The sequence below is a fragment of the Macrobrachium rosenbergii genome, chromosome 8 (genome assembly GCF_040412425.1).
Source record: "Macrobrachium rosenbergii isolate ZJJX-2024 chromosome 8, ASM4041242v1, whole genome shotgun sequence".
Taxonomy (NCBI): Eukaryota; Metazoa; Arthropoda; class Malacostraca; order Decapoda; family Palaemonidae; genus Macrobrachium; species Macrobrachium rosenbergii.
In genome coordinates, this window is record NC_089748.1 from 46,427,124 (window position 1) to 46,448,597 (window position 21,474).

General features: G+C 35.8%; 2 protein-coding genes across 2 annotated transcripts in view; one reads left to right on the forward strand and one right to left on the reverse strand.

Moving 5' to 3' along the window:
* The window catches only part of LOC136840798 (major facilitator superfamily domain-containing protein 8-like), a 78,000-nt gene extending 62,897 nt beyond the window's left edge, over positions 1-15,103 (reverse strand). Inside the window, exon 1 of the mRNA XM_067107691.1 lies at positions 14,522-15,103. The gene's annotated coding sequence lies outside the window, so the exon portion shown is untranslated. The remainder of the gene's footprint in view (positions 1-14,521) is intronic.
* LOC136841136 (uncharacterized) lies at positions 3,878-12,380 on the forward strand. The gene is made up of 7 exons (XM_067108181.1): positions 3,878-4,002; positions 5,654-5,688; positions 8,575-8,769; positions 9,085-9,097; positions 9,804-10,596; positions 11,330-11,531; positions 12,242-12,380. Exons 1-6 carry the CDS (start codon positions 3,958-3,960, stop codon positions 11,515-11,517), a joined length of 1,269 nt encoding a protein of 422 aa, XP_066964282.1. The 5' UTR covers positions 3,878-3,957; the 3' UTR covers positions 11,518-11,531; positions 12,242-12,380.
* Positions 15,104-21,474: the final 6,371 nt, after the last annotated feature.

A 21,474-nucleotide genomic window follows, 5' to 3' on the forward strand; every position in this document is an offset into this window, starting at 1 on the left:
GGCCTGAGTTTTATACTCCAGCACCCAGGTCGGTGTATCTTTTCTCGTTATGAAAGGGGACTTACATTATATATACTTGTAATATATGTTTATGTTTTGTGCACTAAGACCGTCTTCTTTGTCTAAGAACAACGCTTGGTTTCTGTGACTCAAGTTGTCTCTTACAAAAACTTTCAAAAGAATAGAACCGGGAGGGCAAAAAAAGCAGTTTTTAGTTTTCTGAAAAGAAAACTATTGTGCCGGCTTTGTCTTTCCGTCCGCACTTTTTCTCTGTCCGCCCTCAGATCTTAAAAACTACTGAGGCTAGAGGGCTGCAAATTGGTATGTTGATCATCCACCCTCTAATCATCAAACATACGAAACTGCAGCCCTCTGGCCTCAGTTAAAAGGTTAAAGTTAGCCATATTCGTGCGTCTGGCAACGATATAAGCCAGGCCACCACCGGGCCGTCGTTCAAATTTCATGGGCCGCGGCTCATACAGCATTATACCGAGACCAACGAAAGACAGATCTTATTTTCGGTGGCCTTGATTATACGGTGTACAGAAAACTCGATTGCGCCAAAGAAACTTCGGCGCATTTTTTACTCGTTTCAACAAGATTCCATGTCAGAAAACAGAACGAATTCTATCTCCACTATAGGCGATAAACCTGTTTTTTTTTCTTTTTAAATAAATGAAAAGCACACTTAAACCACTAAAACGCTGACTTCTGACGAAACTTGAGCGGTTAAAACAAACGCCAATTTATCTCTTTTGATAAGACGGATTCTGTCAAATGTGAAGTTAGAATGGCCTACCTTGCAGTCATTCATAATAGTAAATATTTGAACACTTTCATGATCTCTAAAAACAAATAATTAAATCTGTAGCGCAAATACATGATAGACAAAATTATTATTATTATTATTATTATTATTATTATTATTATTATTATTATTATTATTATTATTATTATTATATTATTATTATTATACAGAAGATAAACCCCAATTCACATGGAACAAACTACAGGGGCCTTTGGCCTGAAATTCAAGTCTCCAAAGAATACAATGTTTATTTGAAAGGAGTTACTGAAAATAACAAGAAATACGGGAAAAGTCAAGGATACTGAAAAGTTAAGTATACTTTAGTTTAACCAGACCACTGAGGAGCTGATTAACAGCATCCTAGGGCTGGCCCGAAGGATTAGACTTATTTTACGTGGCTAAGAACCAACTGGTTACCTAGCAACGGGACCTACAGCTTATAGTGGAATCCGACCCACATCATGACAAGAAATTAATTTCTATCACCAGAAATAAATTACTCTAATTCTTCATTGGCCGGTCAGAGAGTCGAACGCTGGGCCAACAGCAAGGATATTGAAAGAGCAGCCAACCAAATAAAGCTATAAATATATGTATATGTGTATATGTATATATATATATATATATATATATATATATATATATATATATATATATATATATATATATATATATATAAACATAACAAAAAAGTTGGTTGATCTGAATTCTTTCAGAAAATATGTCATTAAGGGCGTTGACTCGTTAGATTGTTTTTCTTTCTGCTACAAACACTGTCTTTTTCTAGCATCAGTTCCAACGCTGTTCAGTCTGGCAGGAGTTTTATCTTGGCTAAAACTATAAAATATGTAATAGTTTGCCTAGTGCAGTTGGAGAATCTGCTGATCTCCAAATATTAAAGTGGGGAAACAGATTCATTCCTGCTTCCTGCTGCCGCTGACGTCTCCTGAATTTCAGGCGTATCGGTTTTATTTTCTGTTCCCTCTTATCTATTCATTTATCACCTTTTTCTATACCTTGTCTACCTCTCTGCAAGCTCATTTCCCAGTGAAGCCATCTGTTGATTCTGTCCACAGACAAGTAATACAGGTGATGTGTGATCAGTTAGAGGGAAAAGTAAAACAAGTGATATTTGTGATAAGTTTGAGGGACGGGTAATACAGGTAATATATGTGATCAATCAGAGGGGCAGATAAACACAGGTAATATAACTGATCCACTAGAGGGGCAGATAATATATGTGATCAATTAGAGGGACAGGTAAAGACTGGTAATATAACTGATCAATCAGAGGAACAGGTAATACAGGTGATATTTGTGATCAATTAGAGGTACAGGAAATACTGGTGATATAACTGATCAATCAGAGGGACAGGTAAATACATGTAATATAACTGATCAATTAGAGGGACAGGTAAATACAGGTAATATAACTGATCAATTAGAGGGACAGATAAATACAGGTAATATAAATGATCAATTAGAGGGACAGGTAAATACAGGTAATATAACTGATCAATTAGAGGAACAGGTAAATACAGGTAATATAACTGATCAATTAGAAGGACAGGTAAGTACAGGTAATATAACTGATCAATTAGAGGGACAGGTAATACAGGTAATATAACTGATCAATTATAGGGACAGGTAATACAGGTAATATAACTGATCAATTACAGGGACAGGTAAATATACAGGTAATATAATTGATCAATTAGAGGTATAGGTATTAAGGTAATATAACTGATCAATGACAGGTAATATATGGCACCAATTAGAGGGACAGGAAATACAGGTAAATATAACTGATCAATTAGAGGGACAAGTAAATACAGGGAATACAATTTATCAATTAGAAGGACAGGTAATATAACTAATCAATTAGAGGAACAGGTAAATACAGGTAATACTTATGGCAATGGGATCACATACAACTTTTTTCCCCCCATTTTATGTTACTTTTCGCACCATTTTTCTTCGGCTTGACGCGGGAAGATGAAACGCATTTCTCCCATATCTTCTCTTCTATGTCTTTTTTTTATTTTTTTATCGAATACTTCTTTTCGTCGTAAATTGGCTTCTCTCGGTATTTATCGTCATTCTTTGAATATTCGCTCTCTCTCTCTCTCTCTCTCTCATTCTTTATTCGTTCCTTCTTGTTCTTTAGTCTGAACGAAAGGAGAAACTGCAAATGTGATCAAACAATTAAAAAGTTTTTTTTTTAGTTACCGAAGTATTTTCCTCTTTCTTTCTCCTTTTCTCTCTGTTCGTCTGATCCTGCAATTTTTTATAATTACTAATATATAAACATATATATATATATATATATATATATATATATATATATATATATATATATATATATATATATATATATATATATATATATATATATAATCATATATAAATGTTATATATGTATATAATTATATCAGCGAATAGTACTCAGCTTCATAATTATGATAATAATCATAACGGTCCAGCGGTTATGCCACCCGACGCACCAACCAATTATAGTAGCCCGGGTTCGATTCCCGGGAAGGTAGACCGGTTTAGCCCCTATCAGCTGAGAGCTAAATCGTTCCTCTAGGAAGCGCACATTACGGGATAATAAATTGTCGATGCTGTTATTAATCATTCTAAGAGGAGAGAGAGAGAGAGAGAGAGAGAGAGAGAGAGAGAGAGAGAAGGATAGTCCTTCATCCAAAGGTCGCTGACCAGGGGGCGCGGAACTCTGAACAGGGACGCATTGGGTGGGCTTGAGGATTGGGGGGACTATCAGCCAATCATGGATATTGCAGGGGTGGGGAAGGAGTGGGAGAGATAACTGAGGATTACCCTTGGGAGTGGTTTCTCAGGGAGGAAGGAGTTGTAAGGGGGTGGTATAGGATGGGAGTAGGATTAAGCAAGGGGCGGAGGACTATGATCGCCGCATTGGATGGGTGGAAGAAGATTTGGGAAGAGAGGAGAGAGAGAGGGGTGTTGGAGGAAGGAGGGAGGGGAGAATTGGTGGGGAAGGGGGGAAGAATGAGGAGGAGGGGGAGGGGTCCTGGAAGTTGCAAGTGCAGGACACTGTAGTGTGTGTATATAAAGCAGTTGCCGCCTGAGAGCGAGAAGTTTCTCCTCCACTTCTGCCCGCTGCGACAACAATGACGTTCCTCGTGTGGTTGGTGACGTTAGCCATCGTCATGGCGGTGAGTACTCAAAACATTTCATTAGCATTTTGTGTGATTGTAACTCCGTGATTGCATTTATCGAGCCTTTGCTAATCAGAGGGAGATAAACGTGATAAGAACGAAGATATTATACCATCAAAAATAAGTAAAAAGTCTCTTATTCGTAGGTTAAAGTTGGAATTCCGTAACGCTTCCCCAAACCGATTTGTTTCACTTGTCTCGAAATGTAACCAAGGCTTCGGTGACATCTTTTGTTGGCGAGCTTCGTTTATTTCGCGCCAACAAAGTGATTTTTAGTGAATTCTGATTAATGTATCGGAAATGTACCTTTCTCTGGAGCAAATTTAATTTCAGTGATGAATAGATACTCATCTGAACTTAGCAATTGTAAGTCGTGGCCGTGATCAAAAACCTGTTATAGGGATTTATCAGCCTACCGCCATTGAAACACAAAACTGCATCTACAGTATATGTAATTTTTACTAATTGACGAGCCAGCGCATGAAAGCGAAACGAATGTTTATTTATATATACCAGAGCAAATGTTAATGCAATATCATGAAATATCCTTCCTCCATGTCGTTAGAATTCAAAGCACAACGCCTGCACACTGGTTTTTCCAACGGGTTTAGCTCAACGAAGCTCCAAAATATCTCATTTGTTTTGAATCAACTTGAGTGTAGTAAAACATTAACAAAGCGCTGAGCTGGCATTCGAAATTCAGATCATGAGACGAGAGATACAGACGGCTCTTGCTGATATCGACTCAGAGTAGATTTATTTGTGTTTTGTTGAAGAAAACAATTTTTTCCTAGCATAATTTTAACTAGTCGAGGCTAGGCCTATGTCCACTATTTCGAAATTACTTCCTACTCTCTCTCTCTCTGTATTTCAGGAAGATTATACTAACAGACTAACGACAATTAAGATTAATATTAAATTATTTTTTTTTCTGATACAAATTCAAGTCATTCATTTAATTTACTGGAACCAGATCTTTTAAATGTCGAACAACCAATATTTCGGATCGATCTGCACAGCTTTTATAAGGCAATATAATAGACTCAAAGTCTGCTCTCTTCGCTTAGACGTTGTATAAATACATCGCATATCTTTTTTTTATTTCATCCTCAAAAGTTCAAACGAGGACGCAGTGCATTACTATACTATAACGATTCACGTTGTATTTAACTGATTCACATTTTTATCGATTTATTTATTAATCTGTTGATGTATCTTTTTTTTCTAATAACTGATCTAGTCTTTCAGCATTTCCTATCATCTGTAATTTCTTTCAAATGAACATCATATTCTTTAGAAGCTCGAATCTCAAGTTAGTAGCCCCTGTGGGCTTGTTTCACATGAATAGGGTTCATTTTCTGAATAATAATAATAATAATAATAATAATAATAATAATAATAATAATAATAATAATAATTACGCCTCTATTTGAAACGTTTGTTTGTAAATTATTGAAAATTATCAGAACACTATTTAACAGACTAGGCCTACTTTGATTTTCTTACGTGTCGACAATTTTTTATATTCTCTCTCTCTCTCTCTCTCTCTCTCTCTCTCTCTCTCTCTCTCTCTCTCTCTCTCTCTCTCTCTCTCTCTCTCTCTCATTTAGTCAACAAAAAACTAAAAATGTATTTTTATCATTCACAGGTCAATGTTGCAGCCTTTGAAATACAATGGAGAGAGTAAGTACGATTTTTAAAATTTAATATGTAAGGAATATATATAGATATACATATATATATATACATATATATATTTATATATATCGTATAATATACATACATATATATATATATATATATATATATATATATATATACAGTATATACAGTATATATATGTGTGTGAGAGAGAGAGAGAGAGAGAGAGAGAGAGAGAGAGAGAGAGAGAGAGAGAGAGAGAGAGAGCATATGTAAAACGATTTTGCGAATTAGGATAATCTGGAATTACAAAAATACGTGTTGATAAGACAGTTAAACAACAAGATATTTAAAAGCAATCATTTCATTCCCATGGTCTATTCTTTGGCTAGAACTCATAAAAGAATAATTCTCAAGAGAGAGAGAGAGAGAGAGAGAGAGAGAGAGAGAGAGAGAGAGAGAGAGAGAGAGAGAGTTGCTATGTTGCTAGACCAAGAATCGTGCATTCTACCCTAAGGAAAGGTGTATGTAATGACTCTAATAGCTAAAGATGTACTGACTCTAATACAACAGCAGCTGAAGATATTATAACTCTAATACAACAGCTAAAGATGTAGTGACTCTAACACAACAACAGCTGAAGATATTGTGACTCTAATAGAACAGCTAAAGATGTACTGACTCTAACACAACAACAGCTAAAGATATTGTGACTCTAAAGATGTACTGACTCTAATACAAAAGCTAAACACATAGTGACTCTAAATACAAAAGCTAAAGACACAGTGACTCTAAATACAAAAGCCTGAAGACATAGCGACTCTAATACAAAAGCTGAAGACATAGTGACTCTAATATAAAACCTAAAGACATAGTGAGTCTAATACAAAAGCTAAAGACATAGTGACTCTAAATACAAAAGCTAAAGACACAGTGACTCTAATATAAAGCCTGAAGACATAGTGAGTCTAATATAAAAGCTAAAGACATAGTGACTCTAAATACAAAAGCTAAAGACACAGTGACTCTAATATAAAGCCTGAAGACGTAGTGACTCTAATACAAAATCTGAAGACATAGTGACTCTAATATAAAACCTAAAGACATAGTGAGTCTAATATAAAAGCTAAAGACATAGTGAGTCTAATATAAAAGCTAAAGACACAGTGACTCTAAATACAAAAGCTAAAGAAGTAGTGACTCTAAATACAAAAGCTAAAGAAGTAGTGACTCTAAATACAAAAAGGCTAAAGATGTAGCGACTCTAACACAACAGCTGCTTAAAGTCAATGCGGCGTTCATTAGCCCACACACGACAAAACCGGTTCCCCTCTCCCCCCCCCCAAGGGGTTTTTAAAGGGGAGAGCCAATATGATCTCATGGCTGTCAACTTTAGTGAGGATTCCTATATCTTTTTCGTTCAGCATGAATAAGCCACCTACAGATATATATATATATATATATATATATATATATATATATATATATATATATATATATATATATGTATGCATATATATATATATATATAATGTGTGCATATACAGTATATATATATATATATATATATATATATATATATATATATATATATATATGTATATGTAAATACTGTATATATATATATGTATATGTATATATATATATATATATATATATATATATATATATATATATATATATATATATATAACATTACACTACCTAGAAAACAAAAACCAACATATGCTGCACAGAAAAGCATTACAGCCAACAAGATTCTGTCACGATCTTGCCAAGTTCAGTCTACATATAATTGTAGTAGACTGAATGAATTATTACAATTTACCTAGCCTCATTACACCTGCCCGTAAGAGACTGAATGATTATAATTTAACTTGGGTTATTACAAATGTTTGTAGGACACTGAATGGATGATTATAGTTTACTTAGCGTCATTACACCTGCTCGTAAGAGGCTAAATGAATGATTACAAGTTACTTGGCGTCATTACACCTGCTCATAAGAGACTGAATGAATGATTACCATTTACCTAGATTCATTACACTTGCTCGTAAGAGACTGAATGAATGATTACCATTTACCTAGATTCATTACACCTGCCCGTAAGAGACTGAACGAATGATTGTCATTTACCTGGCGTCTTTACATTTGCTCGTGAGAGGCTGATTGAACGGTTGTAAGTTTCCTGGCATCATTACACCTGCTCTTATGAGACTTAAAGAACGATTATAATTTACCTGGCGTCATTACACCTGCTCAAAGGGACTAAATGACTGGTTGTAGTTTACCTGGCTTCATTACAACTCACAATAGACTGAATGAATGATTATAGTTTACCTGGCATCATTACACCTACTTTTAAGAGACTGAATGGATGGCATCTTTACACCTGCTCATGTGAGACTGATTGAACGATTATAAGTTATCTGGCGTCAACACACCTGCTCATAAGAGACTGAATGAACGATTATAATTTACCTAGCGTCATTACACCTGCTCGTAAGAGATTGAACGAATGATTATAATTTACCTAATGTTATTACACCTGTCTCTTATGAGCAGGTGTAATCATTCATTCAGTCTCTTATGAGCAGGTGTGTTGACGCCAGATAACTTATAATCGCTCAATCAGTCTCTCATGAGCAGGTGTAATGATGCCAGGTAAACTATAATCATTCATTCAGTCTGTTATGAGATGTAATGAAGCCAGGTAAACTACAACCGTTCATTCAGTCCCTTATGAGCAGGTGTAATGACGCCAGGTAAATCATAATCGTTCTTTAAGTCTCATAAGAGCGGGTGTAATGATGCCAGGGAACTTACAACCGTTCAATCAGCCTCTCAAGAGCGAATGAATATAATTTACCCGATGCAGAACATAACGGATACTAATCGTTCCCATCCTTTCCTCTTTCCCATGTGAAGTCGTGTCGAAATTGACCTGGCCAAAGGGTCACTGTACGAATGCCCCATGGAAGGGCGCTTCCCCCACCCGCAGCAGTGCGGGAACTACGTGGAGTGCATCCGCAACACCAAGCAAGGTGTTTTCAAGAAGCGCTTCGGAAACTGTCATGGGGCCGCCTTCGATTCCGAGAAAAGGCTTGCGTTGAGGCAGATGAGGTAAGACTACACTGTATATATAGATATAGAGAGAGAGTATATATATATATATATATATATATATATATATATATATACAGATAGGTAAGACTACACTGTATATATATATATATATATATATATATATATATATATATATATATATATAGAAATAATCAACACACAATCACGTGTGTGGAACAGAATAAATTTCTGACTCATTATCAGGTCGAACAGGTCTTTCACTTGAAAGCAGGGCGCTGCCCACTAGGCCACCAAGACTTGTATGGTATGTCCTAGTGGGCAGCGTCCTTGCCTTCAATTGAAAAGACCTAGGTCTGATCCTGATGTGAGTCAGAAATTTATATATATATATATATATATATATATATATATATATATATATATATATATATATAGACATATATATGTCTATATAATATATATACCTTATCATTTTATGAGTTTAAAGAAGGAAACACTTTGCTGTAATGAACATGAACAGCAGGGAATAAACTAGACACGAATGTATAAGTAACAATATTTATAGGGGAATGCTAATCTTCCTATTATTACTATTGTTGTTGTTGTTGTTGTAGTTGTTCTTTATATGTCATTATGATTATTATTATCGATTGTTATTATAGCAGTAGAAATTATTTTTCCTAATACGTAATCATAATTTCGCAAGGAACTCATTTTAATGCCATAAACTTGCTTTGTAATCTTCCAACGTATTGTAACTGAATATGGCACCTGGCTATGACCAGCTTCCAAGAAAAGCAGCATCAGTTCCTTCTTTTGGTATTATTTTATCGTTTACATTAAGCTGGCTTTATGCTGTCACGGTTCTTCTCGTACGAGCAGCCTGTCAAGGATATGCTAAAGTAGGCTATACGGGTTTAACATAGCTTTACAGGGGGGTTAGTTTATCGTTACTGTTTGCACAGCCAGTCACTCTGTATACAACAATCCCACCCGTTGGTCTTTATCACTCTTATGGCATCCCTTTAATGTAAACATACAAAATGTTTATGTAGCATTTATCTTCCTAGGGCCAGGAGTGCAACAGAAGACTCCGAACAACCAGAGCTCTCCCTGTCGACCGCAGATTCAGCAACATCTGCAGCGAAAAGCCTAACGGATTCTTCTGCGCAGACTGTAAAACACTTGTCAACTGTGTCAATGGAGTGGCATTTACCGAAGCTTGCGGCGCAAGTGATACCTGCTCAGAAAGGAGTGACTTCGGTGGAGCTGTCTGCTATCCTTCACCCCAAGAGAAGTGCACCTGTGTTGATGCCAACTCATTCTCCGTTGATGCTTACGACAATCACATGTTCTTCTTCTGCAGTTCCGCTAATGCAGATCCAGACATTTATCACTGCCCAGAAGACATGGAGTTCGATACAGAAATTAACCAATGCAAGAACAGGAACGGTTTTCCTCCCTGTGCAGAAACAGGAGTCTTCGCATTCCACAGTAACTGCAGCCAATACTACACGTGCGTTGCCAGTCAAAATGGTTGGCTCCAAAAGCCCCTGGAGTGCGCCAGTAATACGATGTACAACGAAATCGAAGGGGCCTGTGAAGATCCTTGTTCCTGGGACACTGGAAAATTCACTTGCCAACAAGACGGACGCTTCCCTGACCCTTTGAGCTGTGGCAGTTATTACCAATGTATCCAGTTACCTGACAACAGTTTTCGCCAAGAACACCGTCACTGTCCTGATGGTTACCAATGGAGTAAGGAAGCCCTTGAAAACAAAGGAAGCTGCGTGAAGGGGCCTGTCGACAGCTGCAAGCCTTTGGCAGTTACCAAATGCACCATTCCAGATCGCTGCTCAGCAGGTAAATATGATATATATATGTTCTGTTGGGCGCTGTTTTTATGGAAAATGAACTGTTTAGTTACAAAACGCCATACAGAAGGGTGATACTTATCTTGTCATGGATGATGGAATGTCTATATATTACAGCGTATCTACATGTATATTATACATAGTGTCAGACTCTTCATTTCTCGTTTACCTCATTATTCAGTACATTTTCAATGTCCAGGCCATCTGCACAGAACCGATTATATTTTGGATAATTTTGTTTATCTTACTGAAATGCATATGAAAATCTGTTCCTACATTGCTAATGCACTGAATTCAGAGTGAGCTTTTGTTTCTTAATTTTCTACTCATCCCTTCAATACTGTAGTATATATATGTATACTTAGCCATTAGTTTTGGGGTGCTGTATTCAATAAACATATCCCCTAGTAGGAGCTAATATCACAGTTCAATTAATTTTGTTTCTTAGATAATTAAAAGTACGTTGCACATCGAAACAAGTAATATTTTGGAAAAACGAGCTTGCAATGAAAGGAAAGAGCATTTTGTTCACAAAGCTGATTAGACATTAATAGTGCGTACTATTCAAGGATTAAGAAGCGCTCCTCTGTTAGTTACTGTTATCACAGATTCAGACTGTTAGGCATCTTTTACACAATTCTGGCCAAATTTTCTTTTAATATCAACGCTGCTCCCACCACAACCGAGAGTCAGTAATCCACAACCTCCTTCAATCTCCACAGGAGCTCTCCGTTCAGGGGAACCTGCTTCAGCTCAAACACAAGTGTCCTTTTTAAGGGCACCAGTAGTCAACGCAAACCCCATCCACTACTCATTTATAGAATTCCCAGTGGGGAATGTTCAGAACAGAGAGTGGAATGTCCTGAATCGTGGTGATCGTCGGTCTCGAGTTTTGACTGATTCCAACTGATTCTGCAGAATGAGGTAAGATTTATTATTCAGCATCAGTGAAAAGTAACATAAGTGCTGAATGATGCAATTTGTAACCTAACCTATCCAACTAACCTAACCTGCAACAACTAGGCTACTCACATATGATACAATATTTGGTATGAATGTTAAGCTTATTTCTAGATGAAATATTCACCACTTGTAACCAAATCTAACCAGCCTAACCTGACCTAGTGAAACTACAAAAAAATGGTAGATGAAGTATTTACTTCTTGTAACCTAACCTAATCAACTGAGCCTAACCTAACTTATGAAAAATACATGCAAATGGTACAATATCTAGTATGAATGTGAAATTTACTCCCTTCAAGTACTTACTGCCTGTAACCTAACCTAACGAACCTAGCCTAAGCTAACCTATGAAAAGTACATGCAAATGGTACAATATCTGGTATGAACGTGAAATTTATTTCCTTGATGAAGTACTTATCACTTGTAACCTAACCTAACAAAGCTAACCAACAAACCTAACCTAACATACGGAGAGAATATGCAAATGGTACAATATATGATATACTGTATATCCGAAGTTCAATTTCTCAAGGTATTTAACACTCATATACCAGCAACATAGCACGCATACAGCAAATGTAAATGACCTCAGTAAGCAAACTGAACCTGTACTTCAACCCACAGATAGTAAGTATGTAGTGCCTCTGACTTCACAGACGATATCGTTTCAGATTTAGTGGGAGGACCACTTTCGTCAGTCCTGTGAAACTGTGAAACAACGCAAAGACTAAGGAACCTAGTGCACCATAAGGAAGACATTGGCAGCAGAGCAGCTTTCAAATGCACTTCACACTCCCTGACAAGAGATGCAGTAGGTCTGGGCATTATCAAATGTAATTGCATTGGCATTGTTGTATTCTTATGTTATTTAAACACATTCTTGTTACATTATTGTTGTTTGTTACAGCCTATTGTTATTTCTTTTATTGGTATATAATAAAAAAATTGTATTGTTATACAGTTCGGTAGTTTTTTTTTCTTTGTAGTAGTTACAACCTAAGAGCATTTTAAAAGTGTTGTCTGCAGAAGTGACTTTTATAAGTAAGGTTATACATTAGCCCAGTACAATCTGTACTGCTATACGGACTTGAACCATGGTATGACAGTAAGTCTACCTAATAGACTTTGTAGATTTGGAATTGGAACTGGAATATAAAACTTGGGCCAAAGGTCATTCAGGACTGAAAGGGGAAATTGAGAGTAAAGAGGTCTGAAAGGAAAACCTTGCAGTTGCACTATGAAACAATTGTTAGGAGAGGGATGAGGAAAGTAAGATGGAAGAATGAGAACACGAATGGATGTAAAGAAATTAAAGGGGGCTGCAGCTAGGGGCAGATGGTATGCTGCAAAGAACCTTGAGTGATCCTTATAGTGCACAGCATAAGGTGCACTGATGGTACTACCCCCAAACGGAGATTTTGTAGAGTCGAGAAAAAAGCCTTAGGAAGAATAGTATGAACCAGATGGTAAGGCAGAGAGAGAAATGGCCCGTAATTATGAAGCAATTTCAATTATGCGCTGGGCGTAAATGGAACTCAGTTGTACTTTATAGCTGAAGTAAATCAATTATTATTATTCAGAAAATGAATCCTGTTCTTATGGTATTGGTCTACAGGGGCCACTGGCTTCAAATTCGAGCTTCCAAAGAATAAGGTGTTCATTTGAAAGAAATTACAGAAGGTAATTGGAAATACCGAAAGAAGAGATCAGTTATTATAAAAGAAAATAAATAAGTAAACAAAAATGTTAATAAATCATTAAAAGTACAAGGAGAATTGTTTTATGGTAGTAATGCATAGCATCTTCGCTTGAATTTTTGAGGTTCCAATTGCACAACATCCTCAGGGAGATTGCTCCACAGTCCAACGGTGTGAAGAATAAAGGACCTCTGGAACTGAGAATTTCGACAGTGATGTACACTTACTACATACTCGACAACAAATAAATGATGTGTTGAGTTTATGACAAATCAGATAATGGAAACTTGACCGAATCTGAACTGAAGTTTAATAAACTTGTATTTATAGCTTGAGTTTTAAAGGGCTGCCCAACAGCATGACCGCGTGCTGGCATAAGGCCAGCTTAAACTAAAATAACAAAAACAGTAATGCCTGGAGTAAGAGGAGTTATATTCACAACCGCATCTAAGTTACAATAATCCTGAACCCTGGCGCAAGTCAAAATGGGAATTCACCAAAGCAGCATTTCTTAACTTTATGCACAAACCTAACCGAGTATTTCATTTTGAAAAGTGTAGGGCATTTACTTTTAATTTTTTTTTACATTAAAAGTTTTTTAAAATCCCGCCCTCGCCCTCATTCCCCTACCCAACGCTGAAAAAAGAATTGAAATACGAATACAATCAATTAAGTGTGATTAGTAAAGGACTTTTTACTACTCATATTCTCACGCCGCATCAAACATCCTGTTCCCCTTCCTCCCCAATAAACAGGGAAACCCCATAACCAAAATAAAAGCTACACTTCAACGACCCTTTACTTCTGGTTCCTAACCCTTCCTGAAAAAACCTCAACATGGATTAAAAATTCGGTACCGTGCAACGCAAAGTTTATATATATATATATATATACATATATATATATATATATATATATATATATATATATATATATATTATATATATATATATATATATATATATATATATATATATACTTATATATATATATATATACTTATATATATATATATATATATATATATATATATATATATAATTATATTATGTGAGTGTGCATTAGTAAAACAAACACAATAGTGTAGATGTTTTTAACAAACACGAAAATAGGCCTAAGACAAACCAACCCTAAGTGACGAAGTTCTTAATTCAAAACAACAACAACAACAACAACAACAACAACAATAATAATAATAATAATAATAATAATAATAATAATAATAATAATAACAATTGGTAAAACACCACTAACCTGTTTGCTGTTTAGGTTTCTCTGCAGGATCATCTTATTTGCAACACGAAGAGCACTGCATATTCATTAATATTAATAAAACTTGCATTACTCTCAAGATCACAGCACACGACAGCAAGAATGGCTTCTTATTACAATTCTTCATAATTAAAAGCCAATTAGCGGAGTCAGCAGTCCATTCTAAGTTATCCTAATTGCACACAGAATATTAATAAAAGCCTTCTCATTTATCGACTGTAATTTGCGTTGCTCTGCATTGCTCTGCTTCCACTGGAGTTCTCTTGAAGAATTTTAATATGAAATCGATATTTAAGCCATTAGGCTATGTTCCAGCAAACAGATTGTCCGTCATAAGATTTTTCTTTACACAATTCCCTAACCTGCAGTGTTTTATGACCAAGAGAATGAATGTTTACAAAACACTATTTCAAGACTTCAATGTATTTTATATACGCGGTCAGTAGTAGTTCCTATTTTTTCTTTATCCAGAGCTTTCCAGTTTTTAAACTTTATCCAGCACTTCGGTATCTTGTCTCCTGTCTAAGCAAAGTTAATACACGTGACAGCATTTCAATGTGCATTCTTTCGCTACACGATTGCCAGCGCAGTTACTACTGAACTGCTGTATGATTGTATCGTCATTTTTGAATGTGTTTCTTGTTAAGAGTGTCTATACAGTACATCTTACAGCACAAACAGTTACGATATGATACATATGCCATGCCACCACCGTAACAAATTTATCAGCATTATCATGCATAAGCCTTTCAAATTTCATTATTACATTTTAGAATTATGTAGGCAAACTTACACGTACAAGTTCCTGTTTCCCAAGGGCTCTGTACAAACGCAGTTGCGGGCTCACTACAGTGTTCGTTAAATAGCAATCTCTTTCTTAAGTATTCTAACCGTCTTTAGCTTCACTTTCTTCACTATTTCGCTAAACTGAATGTTCGTTTTATTCCTTGAACATTGTACCCTTATCTGCCATAAATACTTGACATAATTACTTTGTAGTAGGCTGTACTATTTACTGTCGTACTTTTTCATTATATCGCTTATCATAATCCCTTCAGTTTCTAATTACCCCCAAAAAGTTGAGGTGACGTAGCCAAGCTTATTTTTGACGGAAAGTAAAGTAGAAGTAATTTCTACTTTACTTTTGACAGTATGTCACGTACGTCGAACGACATGATTATCTACTTGAAATCTTGGATTGACATTTAGTAAATAGTTGAAGTCAACAGTGACAGTTTGAAGACTACCTTGACACGTGGTTCTCCATAAATCGCCGATAAATTCAATTCCTCTTAATATTCCGTCCACGAGACGTTCCCGCGACGCCATGAACGTCATCCCCATCTCCTGACGCAGTTACGCGACCGGAAAAGTTCGTAAATGTCATCGAAAACACGAAAATAACGAGGAGATTCGTGCACTGGGAAAGTATCCACATTAAGTGGGTCGCGGAACTAATGTTTACGTGACGGCTAAGGTGGATGTAAAGTGCCCCGCTATTGGCTGATCGTTGTTAGGCGCACGATGATTGATTCTTTCGTCAGTTCACGCCGAATCATTCAACGAGGGAATATCTTAACAGGTAACAATGGCTTACGGTGTTTCTGATATCTGCTAGAAAATTTTTTATTTTTTTATTATTTCATTTTTATGTGGACTTTCAGCCATGTTTGCTGCATCGACACATACAAATGTCTATCCTGAATTGATATTAGGTAAGTTAAAAGTTATATCCTTAATTGTATCGTCTTAAATAACTAAAAGGCATCCTGCCTTTTAGTACTACACTTTGGCTCATCAGTAAAGCTTTTATAATCTCATATAATTAAAATATATGATTAATTGCGTTTTGTTGAATTGCACAGTTGAATGCCCCAATAGTGTCACAATACACTTCCGGTTGATTGAAGGATAATTGATAATTTTCTGTAGATTTCGTCAGGCCCATATTTATATATAACTTTATATTCGCCATGAGTTAGGGCTTTTGATGTTGTAATGTTTGCTAGGCCTACACAACTTCATATTCACACGAGTTAGGGCTTTTGATATTTTGATTTTTGCTGGGCCTACACAACTTCAAATTCACCATATGTTAGGGCTTTTGATATTTGCTGGTCCTACACAACTTCAAATTCACCATATGTTAGGGCTTATGATATATTGATTTTTGCTGAGCCTACACAACTTAAAATTCACCAAGAGTTAGGGCTTTTGATGTTTTGATTTTTGCTGAACCCACACAAGTTCAAATTCACCAAGCGTTAGGCTTTTGATTTTTGCTGGTCCTACACAACTACAAATTCACCATGAGTTAGGGTTTTTGATAGTTGATTTTTGCTGGTCATACACAGCTTCAAATTCCCCATGAGTTAGGTCTTTTGATATTTTGATTTTTGCTGAGCTTACACTACTTCAAATTCACCATGAGTTAGGGCTTCTGATTTTGCTGGTCCTATACAACTTCAAATTCACCACAAGTTAGGGCTTTTGATATTTTGATTTTTGTTGGTCCTACACAACTTCAAATTCACCATGAGTTAGGGCTTTTGATATTTTGATTTTTGCTGGTCCTACATAACTTCAAATTCACCATGAGTTACTCCTTTTGATATTTTTATTTTTGCTGGGCCTACTTCTAGATATTTTAACGTTTATACTTTTTTTTTGCTAGGCCTATACGACTTCATTCGAAGCCTAAGCTAGGCCTGTCAAAACTGATTTTCTAATTATTATTATTCAGAAGATGAAACCCATTCATATGGAACAAGCCCACCACAGGGGCCACTGACTTGAACTTCAGGCTTCCAAAGAATATGGTGTTCATTAGGAAGAAGTAAGAGTAGGTAAAGGGAAATACGTAAAGAAGAGACCCCTCTCATTAAAAAAAAGAAAAATAATTTATATATAAAAATGTATTAAAATGCAAGGAGAATAGTATTAGTATAGCAATGCATTGCATCTTCGCTTGAACTATGTATAACTTACAGGATATTTTATTTACTTTAAAAAATCTTTATTTTAACTAACCATGTCTTCAAACGTAGCTTAGTAAAATTAAAACAAAAAATAAAAATGACACACACACGCACATTGTATCATTACAATAAGGTTAAGGTTGTGCAACTTCTACGTCTAACGCATGCTACGATGTCCCAAAAGGAAATGTTAGTTTAGGCTTTGAATAGACTAAACAATAATGGTTCCATTGTGTCCGATGGAACAGCAGCACCAACATGCAGTAAATGTGCCACGGTGTCGAACTTCTCAGTTCCTTAGGTATGTTATTCCTCGAACCGTTGGTCTATGGAACAGTCGCCCTGAGGCTGTTGGGCAATTAGAACCTCAAAAGTTCAGGCGAAGAATAAATCCATTACTACCCTAAAACAATTCCCCTTGTACTTTAATAATTGATTTGTGTTTGTATCTGTTTATTTATAGATTTATCTTTTCCAATAACTGGTCTCTTGCTTTCTGTATTACCCATTGTCTTCTTAACTTCTTTCAAATGAACACCTTATTCTTTGGAAGCTTAAATTTGAAGTCAGTGACTCCTCTGTGGACTTGTTCATATGAATACGAGTTTATCTTCTATTTCAAAAGAAGGCATCGTGCTTACCCCATACAAAAATGGGAAAAAAGCACGTTAAAAGAAGAATTATTTTTAGAATTTGTTACTTACCCCGGGGTTGTCAGCGAAATATTAGTTCAAAGTGTAAACCCTGAGAATGTTTTTATTCAAATAGAAAAATGTCTTTTACTCATTTTGTCGTTTTGTTTTGCTTTATAGATAAATGGCTTTTATCATCAACCCCCGGTAAAGTTTCCTAGCAAATATTAAGAGTTTTTTTTCAAAAAAGCCTGGCAGTTACGAGCTCATTCAAGCTTTCTGCAACTGTTATTGGGAAGGAAGACAGAACACGAGTGCAAAACACCTGTAATTCAAGGTAAGTGATCACTTAACTTTGCAGGAACAAAGCAACTGGGAACACGTTAAGACACAATATTAGCAAATATCTCAGAATAATTTGTCTCAGAAACCACACGTAGAGGAACTGCAAGAAAATATAATTAGCACAAAACAAGTCGACAAAGTTGTTTGAATCTCACGCCAGATACTCTGTTAGATTTACGGGAAAAGCATTAAATTTTGTTCTGAAGATGTGTCATACACCTAATTCTGCCTACACATTAGAATTACTCTTGTCAGTATTCTCGTCCCTTGTTTTGTATCAAAACAGAAATAATTGATTGTAAGCTGTGATGGAGTTGTTGTGGCAAAAAATTAATAGTTCTAGTATGAACATCGCCAGACTCCATTTTATTTCGTTATCTAAACATATTTCCACGACATAGGCCTACCATCAGATATGAGACTACTGCATTACCGTACTGGAGAGAGAATTTTCTCTTACGTTTAAATACATCAAGCTTGCTTTATTTTTATTCATATATATATATATATATATATATATATATATATATATATACACACATACATAGATGTATATTTCTGTTGATTCATGTATATTGACTTTATGTTCTCACCAAGGAGACAAAATGTTCACACATTACAAAGCCCGCAGATGAGTCTGTTTACATTAGGCTATGTTGTACTGTAGTTTAGGTTAGGTATCGTTTTCTATAAACGCATGAAAGAAAACTTACGATTAAGAGCCACACTCGCTCCATAGTATAATTTTATGTTTAATTATTGCATATCTCAGGATAAATCCCAAAATAAAAAAAATGCCTTTAATTTGATTAACAGAAATGAGTAAACAGTCCAAATTCCTGGTTTTTGCCGATTGAAAATTATCCCTAATTTAAGACGGTATAATTTAGCTTAGGGACAATACCGATAATCCCTAAGTAGGCCTATAATCCCAGCTTAGGATTATACTGTTTTGTCAAAATACAGTTATGTTCTCATAAAGTGTACATTTAAAAACCAGAAATATACCAATAATGTTTTGGTAAAACTGGAGACTAATACCGTGCCCTGATTCCCACCAGTCGCCGATCGGAAAATTTACCGCCTTTTATTTATGCTTAAGATGATGTTTATGCCTTTTATGCCTATGATGTTTGCCGCCTTTCGTTTGTGTTAGTTTGCTGTAAAAGAAAACTATTGTGCCGGCTTTGCCTGTCCGTCCGCACTTTATTTGTCCGCCCTCAGATCTTAAAAACTACTGAGGCTAGAGGGCTGCAAATTGGTATGTTGATCATCCACCGTCCAATCATCAAAATACAAATTGCAGCCCTCTAGCCTCAGTTGTTTTTATCTTATTCAAGGTTAAAGTTAGCCATAATCATGCTTCTGGGAACGATATAGGATAGGCCACCACCGGGCCGTGGTTAAAGTTTCGCGGGCCGCGGCTCATACAGCATTATACCGAGACCACCGAAAGATATATCCATTTTCGGTGGCCTTGATTATATGTTGTAGCGGATGTGCAGAAAACTCGATTGCGCCGAAGGAACTTCGGAGCATTTTATACTCGTTTTTACACTCATCCCCAAGGGGCTGGTACTAAACACGGCTCCTTACAAGAAACCAACCTCAAAATATAGGCTATTTGTTTTCTAGTTTGCTTACAAACGTAACCTAGGCCCAGTAAGATTTAATCAAGACTTAACATAGCACATGCCTATCCTTATATCTTGGCTTACCCACAAATGATAATCAGTACCGTGTTGGTAATGTTATTATCTTATGTTTTCAGGAATTTTGCTGTTATAAGTATGAAATGACACACCAAACACCATCAGTTAACTAAGCTTCATTTGTTTTATATATATACATATACATATATATATATATATATATATATATATATATATATATATATATATATAGACCTACTCTCCATATTCTGTCATTATAATTAGGACTAACAACACCATGACTGCAAGATGAGCTACAACAGCCTATGTGTGTAGTCAAAATTAGTCTAGGCTACGTAATGTAATCCGTTTTCATGACACCAGCCTGTGGAATAGACATATCTATTTACTAGAGTGTAAGCCGTGTATTGATAATGACTAGCTAAGCTATTTTTACTTAATGATTAGCTGACTGAACGATATCCAAGATCACCGATTCTGATCAGGATCAACAGCGCTGATCAGTAGGTCCTCTGGCTGATCACATTTCCCAACATAACGGCTTAATATATATGAATATAACATATTAACACGTATATAACACCCACACGCACAATAATATATATATATATATATATATATATATATATATATATATATATATATATATCTCACCGCTACAACCTGTTTTTCAGGAAATCCCAAATAAAAAAGACTGGTAGTCATTATGAAGCTTTTAGGCCGACAATGACCGTCATTACCGATCTTAAGCGGTATAGGAAACCAGCCTCTTGTACAGTATATCTCTTAAAAGAGGTATTAGACGAAACGATGATGTCTCCCCATTAAACCACTATTACCTCTCTCTCGTTCTCTCTCTTGCTCTCTCTCTGTTCCTGCACGTGTCTGTACATAATAATAGGTCATTCATACACTTCAATCAGTCTTATTAGCAACATGTCAAGCCCGCTATATAAAAAGCAGCATTTGCCTGCCCCCTCTCTCTCTCTCTCTCTCTCTCTCCTCTCTCTCTCTCTCTCTCTCTCTCTCTCTCTCTCTCTCTCTCTCTCTATATATATATATATATATATATATATATATATATTATATTATATACATATACATACCTTATATATATTTCCTCACATAGAAAAGTACAAAAGGAACTCCTTTGTAAAAGGCAGGGATATGAGATCTTATTTTTGACTTGATCTAAACTCTCTCTCTCTCTCTCTCTCTCTCTCTCTCTCTCTCTCTCTCTCTCTCTTGCCTAAATGCAGTTTTAATGATGACATTTTTCAGCTCTGTCACTTCTTGGAGAGAGAGAG

Coding starts and splice junctions, on each gene's coding strand:
- LOC136841136 (XM_067108181.1), top strand. CDS start 3,958: ATGACGTTCCTCGTGTGGTTGGTGACGTTAGCCATCGTCATGGCG. Junction 4,003..5,653: donor CGTTAGCCATCGTCATGGCG/GTGAGTACTCAA, acceptor TATCATTCACAG/GTCAATGTTGCAGCCTTTGA. Junction 5,689..8,574: donor TTTGAAATACAATGGAGAGA/GTAAGTACGATT, acceptor TCCCATGTGAAG/TCGTGTCGAAATTGACCTGG.